The 18,142-nt window shown below is 35.7% G+C and overlaps 1 protein-coding gene across 1 annotated transcript in view; it reads left to right on the top strand.

Moving 5' to 3' along the window:
- The first annotated feature begins 546 nt into the window (after positions 1–546).
- Positions 547–18,142, top strand: part of CHM (choroideremia (Rab escort protein 1)) — an 87,307-nt gene continuing 69,711 nt past the window's right edge. The window contains exon 1 of the mRNA XM_009881776.1: positions 547–754. Coding sequence (XP_009880078.1) covers positions 547–754 — 208 coding nt within the window. The remainder of the gene's footprint in view (positions 755–18,142) is intronic.

The raw sequence follows: 18,142 nt of genomic DNA, 5'->3' as shown, positions 1-18,142 counted from the left end.
GGCTCGCGCCGCTCCCCGGCTCCCCAAAACTCCCGCGCTGCGCCGCGGGGTAGGAAAGTTTTGCTGGGTTCTCCCTGGGCCGTGAGGGGGTCCCGCGGGCGCGGCCCCGGTGCTCTGAGGGAGAGGAGGGCGAGGCTGGGGCCGGCCCCCTTCCCCAGGAAGTTTCAGCGGTCACTGCACTCCGGTACATTCCTGAGCGTTAAAACACCTGTGCTCTGCCACAGCTGAAAGAAATCGGGAGAGATGGGGAGAGGGGGTTGCAGTGCAAGTCTCCGTTAGGTAAATAATACATCCGACTTTCGACTTACTGAGAAACCAACTTTTCTGTGAGGAGGCAGAGGAGCATATCACAAGTGATGCAGGTCTAAAGCAAACGAAGCCCCTCCATCGAAGGGAATGTGTCCTGCAGGAGCAGGATGGAGGGAGGTTGTGGGAGACGTGAAGCTGGTGATCAGTCACAGGAGGCAGTCTCTTCTCGGGAGGTCTCATGTATAATTGCTTGAAATTTTCAGGTTCAAGTGCGGCATCAATTGTGTTATAGATACAATGGCATCGGTCGTCTCCTCAGGCCTGACTGTGAGGCAGCCTCCAGAAGCGCCATATGGTACCTCATTCACTTGCACACAAGTAAAACGCAGCAGTCCTGGGAACCAGACAGATCCTATGTCTCCTTCACCTGTACCAGGTCAGTTAACACAAGAACTGCTCAGCTTTGTGCATCCCTTGTCCCTGAAGATAGTGGACCCAAAAGATGGTCAGACAAATTTCATGAAAGGGGTTCAGTCTGATAGATGCACACCCAGCAACAGCCAGGACACACTGGCTAGATTGGTTATTTGCTTCTTGCCTTCTACCAGTGTGCTTACATTACACCTCTTTTCCCAGCCTCTTCCCTTTCTTCCTTTGTATCAAGATCCTTCTTTCCTGCTTGTTTCCACGTTTTTCAGTCTTTTTTAATCTTTCCTTCTTCCTAGTCCTTTATTTTCTTCACTCTCCCTTGTATTCTAGCTTCCTCCTAAAGCATTCAGTAAACAAAGCAAGCAGAAAAGTATAAACAAAACTTTTCAAGTGGATACCAAACAAGCAATAGCAACAGAGTATTTCAACTATTTCCATGATCACACTGCTTGTGTGTGCCATCTCCTCCTTTCTTTTGTTAAGCTTGCTTATCTAGGCACCCTTTCTGCAAAGTTTAGTATTTTTGCATTATGAGTAATCCTATTTTAGACAAGGGGAGATGACTGTATGCTAACTAAATTGCTATATTTGTTAACTTAAATTATCTAAATTACACTCTGGAGGAACCTCACTTTCTCTCCATTGAGGATATGTGTGTTCTAAGAAGACTAGCCGCTTGTTTTGGGCCCCTCGCCTAGCTGCCTAAAACTAAGGCAGAATTTTCACATAAGCTAGGTTTAAATTAATACCTTTCAATAAGAATGCTTGTGTTTCCTAAACTAGTTCATGTGTCTTTCTAGGATCAGAACCTTAGATTGGAGGCTCTGTGGGGCAGGGGCTATTTACTTCAGCAGCGTTGAGTACAATCAAGCCGTGAACTCATCTGAGATTTTTACATACTGGAATGGTAGAAATAACAAATAACTGACTTCAAATAGAAACTTGGGGGGGTTAATTTACTGGACATAATTGCTATTAGGAGATGTAATAAATCAGATTTAAACATTTCTCATCGGCTTTGCCCTTTTAAAGACATTTTTTGCTTTGAGATTAATGTGACAATCAAATTCCACTGTGAGAATTCTTTTTCCTTTTTGACTTTAATGTCTTCCATAAGCTAAACATATTTCTAAATAAGACTGAATTTTTGCAAGGCCAGAGGAAGCCTTGCGCATCAACACCCAGCAAGTTGGAGTGGCATGAAGCAATATAAAATCATAAAGGCTGTAGTAAAAACAGTACCCTTGAGAGGTGACTATCCATGGAGAGAAGAACTGCTCTTAAACTAAGAAAATGCTCAAGGTTTGAGAATTAATACCAGGCAGCTGTCCGATTCAACTAAGCATATACAAATCAACTATATCAATGAATATTATTATTTTTCTTCAATTTTATTAAAGACAAGGCAAAGTTACTAAGGCCTAACAATCATACGGTAATATCTTGTCAGTTACAAAGTATCCAGATGGTTTATTTGAATGGAGTCCAGGAGTATGTAATTTGTATGTGTACAAACTAGTAAGCCTCCCTATAGCTGAAATAAGTATTTTAGAGTATTAATTTAAAATTAAAGTTTAAATATGTTTGTTCCTTTTTGACTGCTATGCAAAATACTCTGTTTTCTTAACACTGTCAGCTATAGAAATATTGGTGTCTTGTATATTTGTCCTATATAAAAATTGGCTGGTTTTGTATGGCAAAAGGTCAAGCGAAAGTTTGTTTATATTTGTTTGGGTTTGGTTTTATCATCATTACATATGCCCCATTGGAGTGAAATGTGAAAGAGCTCTTTTCTGACACAGGAGAAGAGAGGAAAGCCCCAGTCATTCCAGACAGGGCCAGTCAACAGCTTTCTGGAAATTACTTATGGCCAGCTGGCATAAATGTGGCTACTGGCTCACAGGGATCCTATAGAGAAAATGATGGGTGACACAATTGACTAGGAGGAGACAATGATAAAAAAATAATGACAGCTTTTTAAGTGAAACAGTAGGGAATGAATTAAAATAATAATAATGTTATTTCTAGACAACTGGAAAGCTCAATAGTGATGTTTGTGTTTCATCTCGGTCTACTGTAGCCAAAGAGACGGACAATAAAAAAAGGAACTCTGTATATATTGCGATGTAAAGATTCCTGGTGATTTTTTATTTTTTTAGTATAAAGAAATCTTCTATAAACTTGATATAGGTATGTCCAATGTGAGTAGATTATAGGAGAAAATGCTAGTGTTCATTGAAGAACTTGGATCTTCACGAAAATAAATGTGAGGGATAAATGTGAACATAGACTTATGAGGGTCAGAGGTAACTGCACAGCCAAAATGAAAGATGAAAAAATAACTGAAAGATGCATTTATAATGCACCCTAGTCACCACGAAATGAAACACCATTTTTTTCTGAATTCCAGCCTGACTGGAGTCCTAGTGGCAATGATACTATCCTAGTTCTTAACAAAAAAAAATTACTCAAGGCCCAATCTAAAGCTCTCAACTTACCGTAGTCATCTTTGAGTTTATACCATGAGCATGCAAACCACTGATATTGCTAATTCCAAGTAAAGGCTTGAAAAGGAAGGAAAAAAAAAGATTAATTTTTTGCTAGTTTAGTGTTTAATGCCTTGGTTTACTTGGGAAAATGTAACCATGATTATATTAACAAATGTAGGCCACTGATGTGAGAAAAAGAAGAGACTGAAATTAGTATGTCATTCTTATTGCCCACATTTTTCTAGACGCACTAGTACTTGACACTTGTATTCAATTTATTTCTGACATTTCAGTAGAGGTTTTTTTTGAATTGTGGATTAAAACTTCCCACCTAAACATCAAGGATTTTAAATAAAACTGATGAATCTAAATGTCTAAGTATCAATAGAAAAATGATCCCTTCTCTTATGTAATTAAATGTATTGTATTAATGTGTGCATAATGCAGAATCAATAAATAATGAATTACCACTGATTGTAATTGAATGTTTTCATAATTTTATTGTCAGCCATGATAAATAATCAGTACATTTATACTGCATTAAATTAATTAGTGTGTCATTTCTATTACATACATCAGCAGTGAAGTAATGCAGTGACATCTGTTTCTAATGTTTTAAAGATGTGGTATTCCTTATTAAGTAAAAGGAAGAGTTATTAGAGGTATTTCTTGTGATTGGCAGTTATACTGGTACAAAGAGATCAAATAAAGGAACTTGCACTCTTGGCAAATGCTGCATTTCAACCCCTAATGGTAGTGAGTAACAACAATTAGAGTAAATTTTGCTTCTTCAGGCTTTCAGAAAATCCTCCCCACCTTTCTAGAGAAAGTAAGAGTGGATCTTCTCTCCCTGATATAGTCAGGGAAGATTCTAACATGCAAAATAATTAACACTCCACAGAGGAACCAAGCATCCACATTCATTTCTATATCCATTTTTCTGGCTCAGTCCTCTGCATATACAAAGGGATTCCCGTGCTAGGTGCTCATTAAAAAGTCACAGATTAAGCCTTTTTTGGCTGTGACATTCTTATGTGGAAGTATCTGGACTGTTGGGTCTATAATCTTTGCTTGGAAATCATACTAATTTGGCATATGTCAGCACTTTGATACTACTCATGCTGATGTACATTACTTGCAAAGGAAGTAAGAATTTGAGTAGATGTTGCAAACATGGGAATTGAAAAGTGAAAGAGCAGAATAAGAGGAATAGAATAAATGGAAACCAACATATAGCACACAAACATATAGCACACAAATATGAATCAAATTGTGCCGTAAAAAGAGTTATATTTTAAATGACTCTAGGTATTATAAATTGGGTGGTCACTTGGGAGCAGGGTGTTGTGAAGTAAAACATACTGAGCAACAACAATTGTGGACTACAATAGAGGTCTGGGATTCTTAATGCTGTCTTTTCCAGACACTTACAGACATCCTTAACTTTTCTGTACCATTGCATCATCTTTAAAAAGAACAACTGGAAAGTCTAATGTCAGGGCTTATCTTACCAGACTTCTTCATCCATAAAACAGCTTTTAATTTTAATCTTAAATTTTTCATTCCATCAATGTATATCATAATACTTAAGCAAAATTAAAACAATTCAGAATTATGTTATTCTTTTCAGTGCAAGTCTTTCAAATGGCTTTCAACTGATCACTGACTACCCTTGCACAAATTTGACAGAGTGGTTTCTGGAGCAACCATGTGCATACAGCAATTTGTCCACGTGGCTTGCCGCATACACAGGAAACTCTAGACTTGCTTTGGACTGCCTGTCTGGGCATGATTGATGCCTGGCTAGCTCACAGGCAATGGTTATACATTTAATACTCTGTATGCTCTAACATCATGTTCCTGCTATGTGTGAGTCTGCATCTGTAGGCTTCATCCCTGCACAATAGTTGAGTGGGATTTTCAGCCTACTCTTGGGATAGTCCTCAACAGACAGCCTTTCAGACAAGCTCTCTAGTTCACAGAATCTGCACTGAGCTCAACAGATCAAGCTTTACTTGAGGCAGGAAGGATTTGACCACTTACTACAGGAACCTGAGAAAATTAAAGCACAAAAATACTCTCTCTGAGTTCCATCTACTTTTCCCGTTCATTAAAATTTCACTTGACTTTTATAACGGAAGATATGTGCCCTTCAATGCTTAGACATTGTCACTTTTTGTCTAAATGACATGTAAATACCTTTCTCCTTAAAGTGAGCAGTATGTTTGTTGTACAAAAATGTGAGTAGTACTTTTAAGATCGTTCCAATGAGATATATTAACACAAGGTGCAGTTGTTGCTAATGATTCACTGCTTTAATTTTGATTTTGATTGAGGATAGAAGGCAGTAAAATTGCAAAGCCAGGACCTTAGTAATAAGTAATAAGGCTTTATTACATGAGATACAATCATCATTCAGGTATTATATTGTTTGCACCTTTTCTTCTTCAAATTAATACTATCAGATGTGTATTGAAGTTAAAATACACTTTATAGCAAACTACTATGAACACAGTGCTATGTACTGAAATATATTCATTAAGTCATTATACCTGAATGCTTGTTAATAACCCTAGAGGAACAAGATTAACCTCATCTCACTCTCTGTATTTGCAGGTCAGTTAAAGAAAGCAAAAGTTTTCCTGTTCTGTCTGTTTCAGCATCTCAGCCCTAATCTGAAGGCACCACCATCTAGTGGGATAAGAAGGTATTTAATTTTTCTTTAGATTTTTTGGTATTTTTAAACGTGGACATTACATTCCACTTCAAGCAACAATAAAAAAGTAATCTTTTTTTGTCTATCTAAATGTATAAGGTTCACGTGGACCTTTCATTAGTTCTCATATCTCCTCTTTAACTGCAGAGCATTTTCCAATAAAAATCTTAAGAGTTCTTTCCATGAAAATAGGTTTTCATAAACAGAATTTTATCAATGAGAAAATAATTTATAGCTATCGAGATTCAGTCAGAAGTGTAATTGATTTATTGAATAAATATTTTTAGTATTTTATTGAATCTACTTGTGGAAATCCAATTGGCAGAATTATTACTATGGTGAAAGTAATTATCTCAAGCTCATCTTTAAAACCAATATGTATTTTAGACAGTAAAGATACATAGTTGCAGTTTTCCAGACAGCCATTAAATTTACAGCATTTGGTTGTAAGTATACTCTGACCATTAAGTCTCATCAAAAGCAATCTCAAAACTGAATGCAAAGCATTTGTTTTTCCTTGGCTCTAAGAGTGACCATTTATTGTACTTTGCCTGTACTAATTTATGGAGTGCTACCTGTTCTTATTTGTTTTTCTTTTTGTGCACTTAACAATTGGAAAGAATAATGGCCAGGATTTTATATGGGGGAGGGATAAACATTAGGGTGAGCAGTGTGTATTCATTTGTTTGTTTTTTCCCAGAGAATGCATGCATCTGCAGCTGTTATCCTAAGATGCCTCCTTGTGTTCAGGTCTCATTGATCTTGTTACAGCATTTCACACTTACAGGGATAATTGATTTACATCATTCAGGAGTATATATCTTTATAAGTGTGAGACTAAATATTAAGAAATTACCATATTTTAAAATTCCATAGATGTTTTGATATTTTTATGTCTAAACCAGTAATGAAACAATAAATATTTAAATACTTCATGACACAGATAATATTTTAGTATTCAGAATTTGGGCCTGCTTCTGTTTCCAAGGAATTGAATGGTATTTTTCCCTCAGATACTACTAGACATTTCAATGTTTTGCTATCTTCAAATTATAGAAAACTTATTGACAGAAATTGGCATCAATGGACATTCTGCATTGTACATCAATTTTATTGCACTGTCTTTTAAAACACTACATTTCTTCTGAAAGCAATACAGTAATACCAATCTATGCTGCCATTTCTTATTGAAATCAATATGGAGTTTTGAGTAAAAATCAATGGAACTAGTCCAAACTGGTTGAGGTAGTGCATGCCATTATGACAGTTTGATCCCTAAGCCACAAGCCTGAGAAGGTTAGAAACATTTAATTTAGAATGCAAATTAAGAAATTTGGAAATATTTTCATTTGGAACACTATTTGCTGTTGATAAAGTCTAGGATGTTCTACCTCCCACTCTATTAGAAGAACAGAAATCCTAAATAACTCTTTAGAAGAATGTCTAGGATGTATAAGGAAATTAAAGCCAGTAATCTGTACAACTACTGACTCCTGATTTCACATAGACTTTGCAAAAACCTTTCCCTCAGAATTCACATCTGTTTTTCAACCCCCAAAGGACTGAACCTAGTCCTGAAGCCTTACTGCCACTGTCTGCTATCTATTGGTCATACCTTTTCACAACTCCGAAGGAGGTTGAAAGAAAATACAATGAACCTAAATGCTTTTTTGAATAAAATTAACTATTTAATGAAACTAGCTACAGTATATTCTATAGTTCTTCATAGGAATTGGAGGGAAAGGCATCATCAAGGACTCATTCTACTATTTCACCATTGTTAAAGAAGTGTGATCCAGAGAGTCTGAATCCATTGCAGAATTGAGTCTTTCTGAATCTCAGTCAAAGGAATACACAGTGGGATCAGAATCAAGTATTTAAGAGTAAATTTTGGTTTTAATCTGACCAATCTTCTATGTCTCAAACTCATTCTCAGTATGTTTTGTGGGCTTTTGGATAAAGTCAAAAATAGTCCCATGAAAAATAACAATGTCTTTCTTCAAGAGACATTATTGACTTTACTGTTTTTTCCTCTTTCTTACTTCCACGTCAAGGTTGATGTGATATATGTTGATAACAAAGAAATATGTGATCTTATATAAAACTGGCTTTATATACTTTAACTTCATTGAGTTTCTGATGGAATTACTGGTGACTTGTGGAGGCATAAGGATGAATAGGCCACGAGTTAAAAGTACAGGTTGAAACACCTGTGATCATTATTATTTAATGCATGACCCTCTTGTAGTTTGATTTTTTTAAAATTATCCTTACCCATATTTATAATGCTGAAACCTTCAGTACTTTATGAGACCACTGTCATATGTTGATGGAACATATCTTTGCCACTTCAGTGTGTGAAGTTAGCTAGGAAGTCTGGGTTTGCTAGATATTTTCCATTAAGAGAAACTTAGTTGAATCCAGTATCTTGTAGTGCAGTCCTTTTACATACAAAGTATATATGTTAAAATTTCAATTTCCTGGACATAGTGAGGAAACAGAAGGCTCTCAAAACTTCAAAGTCTGTCTTTTGGCCAGAGGTGTTATGTATCTGTGCTGCAACTCATCAATTCTCAGTCTCTCTCTCAAAGCAGGCAGTTCAGCGAAATCCTTACAACAGTTTATCTCATACTCAGTCCACATCTTGGACAGTGGCACCTATTCTGTGACTATTTACAGCTCAAAGCATGTTTTTTAAAAGTTGCTAATGTCTTTCTGTGTAGTGGCATCAACATACTTCTATTCATCCCAAGGAAATAACAAAGAAGACACCATAATTTAATTTAACAAAGATAAATAAGGCTTCCGCTAGAATATATCTTCCCTATTTGTATTTAGGGAATTCTTTGTCATGCAGGAAGCCATCTGAAAGCAGACTATCAGGAAATTCTGCCATCTGAAAGACTGCAGGGAGCAATTGTTTTCACAAGTCACAGTATCCCTGATCAGAAACAGGATTTTAACACTTGACTTACTAGTCCTTACGGAAGAGGCTACCCATACTAGCCATTATTCAATAGAAGACTGAAAAGCATTGTTTTGGAGCTTGATTTTGCTGACTTAAATCTTTCTTCTTCTTCCACATAACAATACTTTCTTGACATTAATGTACTCTTTAGTACTATTTAATATTGCATCCAATTTCGTTGTTTACTTATGGGCTTTTAAGACCACCCGAGAAAGATGTGCACAGTACCTAAACAGTTGCATAACATAGGCCTAAATTCCTGTTAAAAAAAGATGTATCCACCACTCTACACTTTGTGCCTCAGACCGGACAGCATGAAGTAAAATGCTAGCTTTCCAGCTTGCACATTTACAGCAGGCTACTGCCTACAGTGATGTAATGATGTAAAGCAGAGAAGAATCACGTTATTGATCTACTTTGTGCTAGGGAGATAAGTTTTAGTTCAGAAGAGTTTTTTCTCTTCATGTTGACAATCGTTTCCATTAAAAGTCTAGAGAGTAAAGGAACCAAATAAAAGGAATTAACACTAAAGATTAAGTTATGGGAAAATCAAGTCCTGTTTTTCAAAGATGCCAGGTATCAAGAATTCTAGCTATCACAGCAGCTATGATGATCCCTCTGTTGCAAAATGCATTATATTCATAGTAATTTCAAAGTTATCAGGGAAATAGAAATTACAAAACTTTTATTTATTTTGCTAGGCACAGTATAAAGCCTTTGTAGTCTTGATTGCTTAGCTGTGTTTTGATGTGATATAAACTCAGTAAAAAAGAAACTGCTTTCACCAGCAGATTTTTAGATCTGAACTCTTCATAATTGTCAATACTGATAAACTCACACAATATAGATTTATTAGAGAATAATGCACGCTTTTTACGGTAGCAGCAATAACATGGAATGATTAGTAACTTTGAAAATCTTTAGAAGTGCAATGTCCATGTGCAGTTCCAATTCATTAACGGACTTTTTGAATGGTATCTTCATCTGAATACGCTACCACTTAAGTTAGTTCACCTACTAATTTGTATGTAACTATCAATGTTTAACATCCCTTATCTGGTCAAACGGTCCAGAGGCAGGTAGAATCTTACTATTTAGAATCTCTTTCTTAAGAACATTTTGAAGTTCCATCGCGCAGTATCTATGTATCAGTTTTTCTGTACAATTTGATTACATTTTATTGAAAAAAATAAAACGTACATATGTAATACTTCTAGATTTGACTTCTTTTGAAACATTTTTCTAACATTTCTGTAATCTTTTAAAAAAAGATTACAATAGCTTCCATGAAAAGTTCAGACTGAAAAAAAGCAAATGAAAAACCCCAAGTACTAAAGCACAAAACAGAAAAGAATTGCACTGACATGTGAAATGTGTTAAAATTCTTCTTTGAATCAGTCATTTAGACATACAAAGATAATGATGATGATTATGATGACAATAATTATAATCAACTAAAATTTAAATTCATCCATTTTCCTCTATGCAAATACCAATTATATTTCTTTTCTTTAAAATGAATGTGACCATTTTAAGTAGTTATTCTTGCAAATCTTCCTAATAATCTGCCTCAACATTTACAACGGCATAGCATTCTTCTGAAGTGGGGGAAAAATTCTATGTCTTCTGGCTTAACTGAAGGGTCGATATAAGGTGCTATATAGAATTAACATTCATACAGCACCCTCAGAATGGGAGGAGCTATGGCCTATTCTTTCCTTTTATTTACTTAATCAAACAGAGGAGGCAGTGCCACTCATAAGGTGCTAAGTAGATATAAAAAAGGGGAGTGAACATCATGTTCCCATTAGTTCTGCTTTGGAGTTTCTGAGTCATTTTAGGCACACTGCAGAAGTAAAGTATAATGGATCAAAGTCTTCCTCCCTCCCCTTAGAGAGCCTGTGATGCAAAATTGCTCTGAGAGAGATGGTTACAGTTCTAGGATAGTCAGATGTTGGGGAATAATGAGCAATTCTGCTATTAGAGAAATTACCTTATCAAAGAACGGTATTGTATGTATTGCGTGGATCTATGATGTAAGTGTCTGCTAAGACTGATAACCAGCAAGCCTAGATCTTACCCTAAAAAAGATGATGCTAAGAATAAAACAAAAAAAAAAAGTCTCCTAATTAGTACTATGCATTATGATTTGTTACATTCAAACCTAAAATTCTCACTCAGACTGCAACCAGATTTGACCTCCTGTCGTTTTCATTTTATACATTATCACTCTAAGAATGCATAAACTGGAGAACCCCCTATTATGAAGGCAACGGTGTTGAAATTCAGGTTTCAGATATGCTAGAATGCTCAGTTGCATTGTCCCCTGAAAACAGATTAAAATGCAAACATCTTATAAAAAAACATTAAATACTTTAATATAGCTGACCCGCAAAATGTTTACTGTAGGAACATTTTTTTCCTAGACATATACATTTTAATTAAAGTTTAATAAGTACAATGTGGATGTCTTATTTTCTGCACAAGAAAAGCTGGCATTTAAATGGAGTGTACTATGTTTGGATTAATGAAAAATAGATGTTAAATCATAAGTGTCCTTTCTGAATTCTCAAAAGCATCACTACATGCAGTCTGGCACCAGTTTATAACTTTTGAAAGAAAAACAATATCTATTCTCATTTCTGTAAAGCAAGCTGGGCATAATCTCATTTCAAATTTCTTAAAAATTTCAGTGGACCACTATTGCTACTCTCTGGCTTTAAAATCCTAAACAGAATATCTTAAATACAAAATGTTATTTAACTGTAATGTTGTGAGGGAAATGCTCAATAAGGAGGCCTTTCCTGTAGATGGCTTTAGTAAATGTACTTACTAAAAAAAAAGAGGTGATAATGTTAATAAGTTTTCACCACTGCAGATCTAAAGCCTGAACTAAATCTCTGCTTTTAATGCAGAGCTCTAAGTGGACCACTGACAGACCCAGTGCATTGGAAATGAGGCAAATTCAACCTCAAACACAGACTTTCTCAAAGAGAAAATAAAGTTTGCTCTATCGTTTTTATTCATCTACTTACATAATTTCAAATGTAGTTGGTATACTTTATTTCTTTTTTTTTTTTAACTCACTGTTATCACTGATAGCTTGCTTTACGTGAAAATCAGTCCCTCACTGTTATTCGCTCCTAACTTTTAGATGCCTCTTGGATACAGTTTCATGTTTGAGTCCTTGGTGATAAGTGTGTCTTCACAAGAATCCGAGCTTGCAAGAACTCATTTCATCTGAGGCCTTTATAGTCTTTTGTTTATGGTTTCTCTGGTGAAGTGAAGGTAAAAATACTGCATATGAGACACATCAATTCACTTAGCTTTATGGACTACTTTAAACCCTTTTAATTATATGATAATATTTATGGTGAGTTTCCTAAGGGAGCTTTATCAGTTTCAGAACTTGAAGTCTTGGTTTATCCTCTTTTCTTTACATCCATGTGTCACTTAGGATTTTTAAGACTGGGGACTGTTTAAAAAAAAATACTCAAGAATCTTGCACTTGTAATTCTCCTCAAATAAGGAACTACAGCCTCCCACAGCCTTCCACTCTGTGGTTGGTTGGGGTTTTTTGCCTCTTATGCCATATTATCCATCTCTCAGACCAATTGCTCTTTTTTTCAGTATTTGTATGGGCACATTTTTAAACACATATATACAGTGAAATGAGATACCTACTCCTCTCTCATGTTTAAAGTGGTACACATTTCACCTTTAACAGTAATTATTGTTTGTTAATCAATCAGAAAAGATCATCATATAGAGGCGAAACTTTGCATGGTAAAAATTCTGTTGACTGTAATGAAGTAAGAGTATGCCCTAATGGCCAAAGAATCTGTATTCATAAATTGGCAACAATTCAAAAGAGATGAATAAAAGAAATGCAATGTATAAAAGAACAGGAATATTTCCAGACAAGAGAGATTAGTTTCTTACATAAGCTACAGTCTCCAGATGTGTTGGAAAAGGTACATTTTTCCTAAACCCTGAAAACACAAGTCTGAAAACCTCTTACTATGCAATAAAAACTGCTTCAAGTAACATTGCAAATGAAATAAGGCAGTAACTGAATACTATTACACACACTCGTCCATATTTACTAATCTTGATCTATTGCACAACTTTATATAGCAGTCCTATATATATAATCAGGGTTTTTTTTGTCTGTTGTTTACTGGCAGTTTCTGAAATCTCATAATTGACCAAGACTTTTAGATGCCAGAATATACAGGATATACAGGAATTGATAGGACACAAAGCATTAAAACCTGCTTTGTAACATCCTGTCTTATAATGGCATAATTTCAGTAATTCTTCCCAATTTATATTGATGTTATTGAGAACAAATTTTGTTCTAACAAAGTCATTTTCAGCAGATGAGAAGAAACAGAAGAAATTGATTATTAAAATAATATTTTTTAAATGCCAAGTTATCACTTAGAACATGTAATTAAGCTATACAAACATACTTGGATAATAATGCATATATTCTATGAGAGTTTATAATTTAAATCCCTACTAGCATAGGTAAGGTTCAAGTGTGTATGTCTGAGTACATTTAAGTTCTGTTGCTTGCCTTCTCTTCTAACTTATCCTGCATTAGTCCCCAGTCTTTCTAGATCATATTTTTGGCTTTGATATCAGCCTCTTCATTGACGCTAGGCAGGAACTGACTGCTGCCCATTCCTACATATCTACAATGTGGATATCCACACTTCAGAATTATCTTGACATCAGCATGGGAAAGCATTTCTCAGGTAACTGACTTTGCCATCTTGATGACCAATCCTGAATTTGGGAGTCCTAATACTCTGAAGAACCATTTAAATTTTCATTTACAGACTGATGACACAATGATGATAAGTTACATATTTTTCTATTAATTTGAATAGGAAGACCTGGTAATCTATATACAGTGTAAAGTCTATATACAGTGTAAGTGTTAAAAAGCAATGTGCAAACTTCTGCCAGAAATACCACTGTCTTCTCAAGGACCTCTTAGATACAGTAAAGAACACATTTCAGTCCACTGGGGAAGTGAACAAAACTTCTGAAAAGGAACACATTCCTTTAAAAACGTACAGCATATAAACCCAAAACATAGTCACAAATGCCTGATTATTTTTTTCTGAACATGTACAAAGAACTTCTAGTGTTTTGCTTAAGTATATTGACATTACTTCAGTTTCAAAAATAATTTACACCATTCTGTCTCTATCTCAGTAGTCCTAAAATTACACTTTTTATCAAGAAAAAAAAGATGCAGAATAAAAATTGGGAAGGTAAAAGGCTGTTTTACAAACATGCCTAAAAGCTACCAAAAAAACTCCAACCCATCCATGTAAAAGAAGACAGAGCAATAATAATTCATATGCTATATCGAATTGTTTTAGCCGCTGTTACAGAGCACTGAGAGAAGTAATCTAACCAAATAAAAAACTGAACTGACACCATATATCGCATATAAGGCACTAATAACATGGGTTAGGTGAATGTAAATCAAGATACAGTCTGATTTGACGACCAGTAGTTCTCCGAGTCTCCAATTCCTACAGTAAGTTTTCCTCCACGTCTCCAAGAGACAAGCAATAAAAACTGCAGCATATTAGTCATCATCCTAGTTCATCAGCTATTTTAAGCATTAAAGATTAGCCTGTAGCATAAAAAATAAGTGAACTTGTGGGCTACTGCAAAGACTATCTCCTTCATCCTGCACATCTGTAGTTTTAGGAACCCTGTAAAACTAATAAGCAATCCTTAATGAAGCTGTAGTGCAGCCTTCTTTCCATATTCTGCCAGTTACACTGGGCAGAGCAGCCTGATCAAAGCTATGATCCTGGTTTTTTTTTTCCTCCTCTGTGCTCACTTTATACCAGAAAGTTTTGACTGCAATGAGAGACCTACAGATTTTTTGCAGAATGTCATTATTTAAAGATTGGAAAAACAGACTGCTTGCCTTGCATGCTTACACAAGTAGAGTGAAATGTAACTCCCATTCCCCATCTCTCTAAACAATCCTATAATTTACTCACATCGTAGTAAACAAAAGGGCAACTTCAAAATTATTTTCAGTGTTCCTTATGTAGAGAATGTGTATTTAATTACTGGTTGTTTTTTGTTTTTTTTTTTAAACTTGTTTTGTTCACTGATCTACCAAGGCCAAGATTACTGTATCAAGGGAATATTCATACCATTCATGGGAATTAAGTGTCTCCATATGATTGAGAACTTGCAGTTTAGGGTATAATAAAACACAAATACTGTGTTTTACGGGAATGATTGGGACTGACCACTGTGAGCTGTGACAGGAAGAAAGAAAAATTCAGATAGTGGTAAAAAAGGAGAAGTTAGAATAAAGGTGTATCAGAGTTTAGAAGAAATTTGGAAACAAACAGTTTTTTCCCAAACGTGCTTGAATGTAGAGTGGCTGTTTCTGTAGTTAATGAACAATCTAGTTTGTGCATGCTTGAGTGACTGACAGTTGCATAACAGCAAACTCTATATGACAACCATGCATAGCTTCAGCAACACACAAACGTTTTCTTGCTGCCTGAACTAATGAGCCATTTAGTTGGGGTAAATCAGGTTATTCAATAGATGTTTCAAGCAGCTAATAGGCCCGATCCTGCTGCTGATCCTTATTCAAACTGGTACTCAAGTAGAATTAAATTCTGTATCCATTGAGTGAATAATAGAATGAATGAGATTTTACATGTGCAGTCACTGCAGGATAAAGATGCTACCTAACCTAAAAAAAAATATCATCATAGTGGATATGAAGTGTTGGCTGTTTGTTTTTGGAGGAAGAAATATTTGATCAAGTGATCTGAGACTGGATCTTGAGATAACTAGAAACTCCATAATTCTAATGGTGATTGGTCCTGATTTTCTCTCAAACTTCAGTGCTTCTACCTGGGAAAATAAAAACACTTACATAGTTTATGGGTTTTTTGCGAAGATCACTGTATTTCCCAAAAGTATTTTGGTAAAGTTAAATATTAACTACACAGACTTTAAAGTAACAAAGGTAGTTCTATGAATATGTGAAAATCCCAAATAACTTATAAAGCCAAACGCCATCCTTTTATAAGAGAGATGTTTTACTTGAAATCAAAGTAGGAAAAGTTGCTTACAGAAAAAATATTTAGAACTGCTAAAAGTGGAATCTTAAAACTGATCTTTGCATATTTTTTTCTGAACTGTTATTGCTAAAAATGCTGTAAGAATCCTCTGCAATATATGACTGAAGTATTTCATAAAACATTGGAAAGCAAATGTATTTAGTACAAATGGTTAAAAAAATCACATTTAGTCTTGTCAGTGTGCATTTTTTAATGCATTTGGCAATTCTAATTGAGGAGACCTACTTTAACAAAATCTAGGGAAATTCTGCAATCAGGCCACAGGATGTGCAGTTTAATTATGTTGGTGTGCATTTCTATTTGTTTCTAATGTAGAGGATCTATTGGTAAAATGAATGCCCATTTTGTGGTCTGTTATGCAGAAAATGTTTAATCCAGTGTTTGATTTACTCTGTTAAATCTTCTTTATTGAATGTGCTTATTCATCCATGCAGAATTGGGTATGCTGCTTGTTACTATGACATTGCAATTAAATAGCTAAAGAGAAAAACATGGTAAGGCATTTTCTCAAGGTCCATGAAATTCTCATAAAAATTACTCATACTTGCACGTTTTACTTTTACATTTGCTGATCTTAAAACTGTAAAGTACAGAGAAATATTTTTGTGTTGTATGGGGCTGACAAACCTTGCAGTTAAAGATCCTGAATAACCATTTTTGTCAAATAAATAGTACTAAGAATTTCTGGTCCAGTGGATAATGTCTGTCATCACAAAATAGGATTGCACTGATTGCATCTTATGAATGAAGCTAACAGGAACTCACAGAACCAAACAACAGCATTTTGTGGTGGGGTAAATACTTAAGCACTTGAGAAACAGTAAGACATTGACAGTGAAATAGCTCTGTTCTAGTGCAGTCCTAGAACTAAACTAAACAATAACAAAAGGTTTTCACAATGTCATTACATTTTCATGAGTATGCCCTCCCTCAGTAAGCAAAGGATGTGCAAGGAGAATTTGTCTTATCTGATCTAACCAATATAGTGATGCTTTGTTCCTCAACTCAAGACATTTAGGTCAGGATGATCTGGCACTGTGAGAATTCTGGAGCTAAATTTCTGCTGTTACAGGTTAAAAAGTAGAAATGACAGCTCTATTAAAAGAATTGCACTATGGAAGCTGCAGAATGGAAGTTTTTTTTAAAAATCTCTATAGAACAGTTGAAAGCATAAACAGAAGGAATATAAGATGTGAGCTTAGTACTTTTATATCTGAATCCATAACTACTTATTTTCTCTGTTGTGTATTTCTTAGCATGGTAATCAAGTACTGATGTTTAATCCTATGCATTTTTTGTTCTTGTGGTGTTTGATGTTTCCTGCTAGACTATTTTCTGTGCTGTAGCCTGTTGTAGCACGTCTGGCGGTACCATAGGGGTAAGGCGGTCTCTGGTTTCCATTAGTCGCTTTATACTATTTTCACTATTCTTTTGCTATGTGAACAAGGAGCTTGTAATAAGGTGTTAACAAGCTGCTAGCTGGTTTATTGTTATTATTGATTTAAGGTGTTAAGACTTTAATATAATCGTACACAATGAATAATATTAAGAGATTAGTTTAGAGCCAGATAAGCTATTAAATACAAAATAAAAAGCAAAACTTTCTAGAAATTTCCAGGGTATTCCAGCAGAAGTATTCTGTGCTAGGTTATTTTGCCTACGTTGCTGTATCCAGCTTTTTCAAATACGTCTTTACATTCTTGCTATTCTTTCACTCAGACTGGTAATACAGAAGGGGCTAGTCTGAAACTAGTGGAGAAACTTCAGTGGAATCGACACATGAATTGTACAAAACCTATGAAGTGTATTTAAGTATTTCATTGAAGTATTTTGCATTTGCAGTAAGCAGGTGGAGTGCAATCCACCTGATTGTATTTCAAAAGTTTTCCGACGGATGCTAGCAGCTTGTGTGCGTTCACCGCAGCCTCCCACACTACCCCTGTACCCGAGCTAAGGCTGCGCGCTCTGCATCAGCAGAAAACTCCATGGGCGAGAAACCGGGTGGACGGTGGGACTGAGGGAGCGGGTGACGGGTGACGCCGCCTGCCCGTGACCGCGGCCACCCGGGGCTCGCTCCTGCCCCGCCTCTCGGTCGGTGGCCCGGCGGGGCCACGGGCCCCGCCTTCGGCGGTGGCGACAGGAC

Source organism: Charadrius vociferus, unplaced genomic scaffold, assembly GCF_000708025.1.
Source record: "Charadrius vociferus isolate BGI_N301 unplaced genomic scaffold, ASM70802v2 scaffold472, whole genome shotgun sequence".
NCBI lineage: Eukaryota > Metazoa > Chordata > Aves > Charadriiformes > Charadriidae > Charadrius > Charadrius vociferus.
Note: the sequence above shows the minus strand (reverse complement) of the source record. Positions and strands in the feature narration are given on the sequence as shown.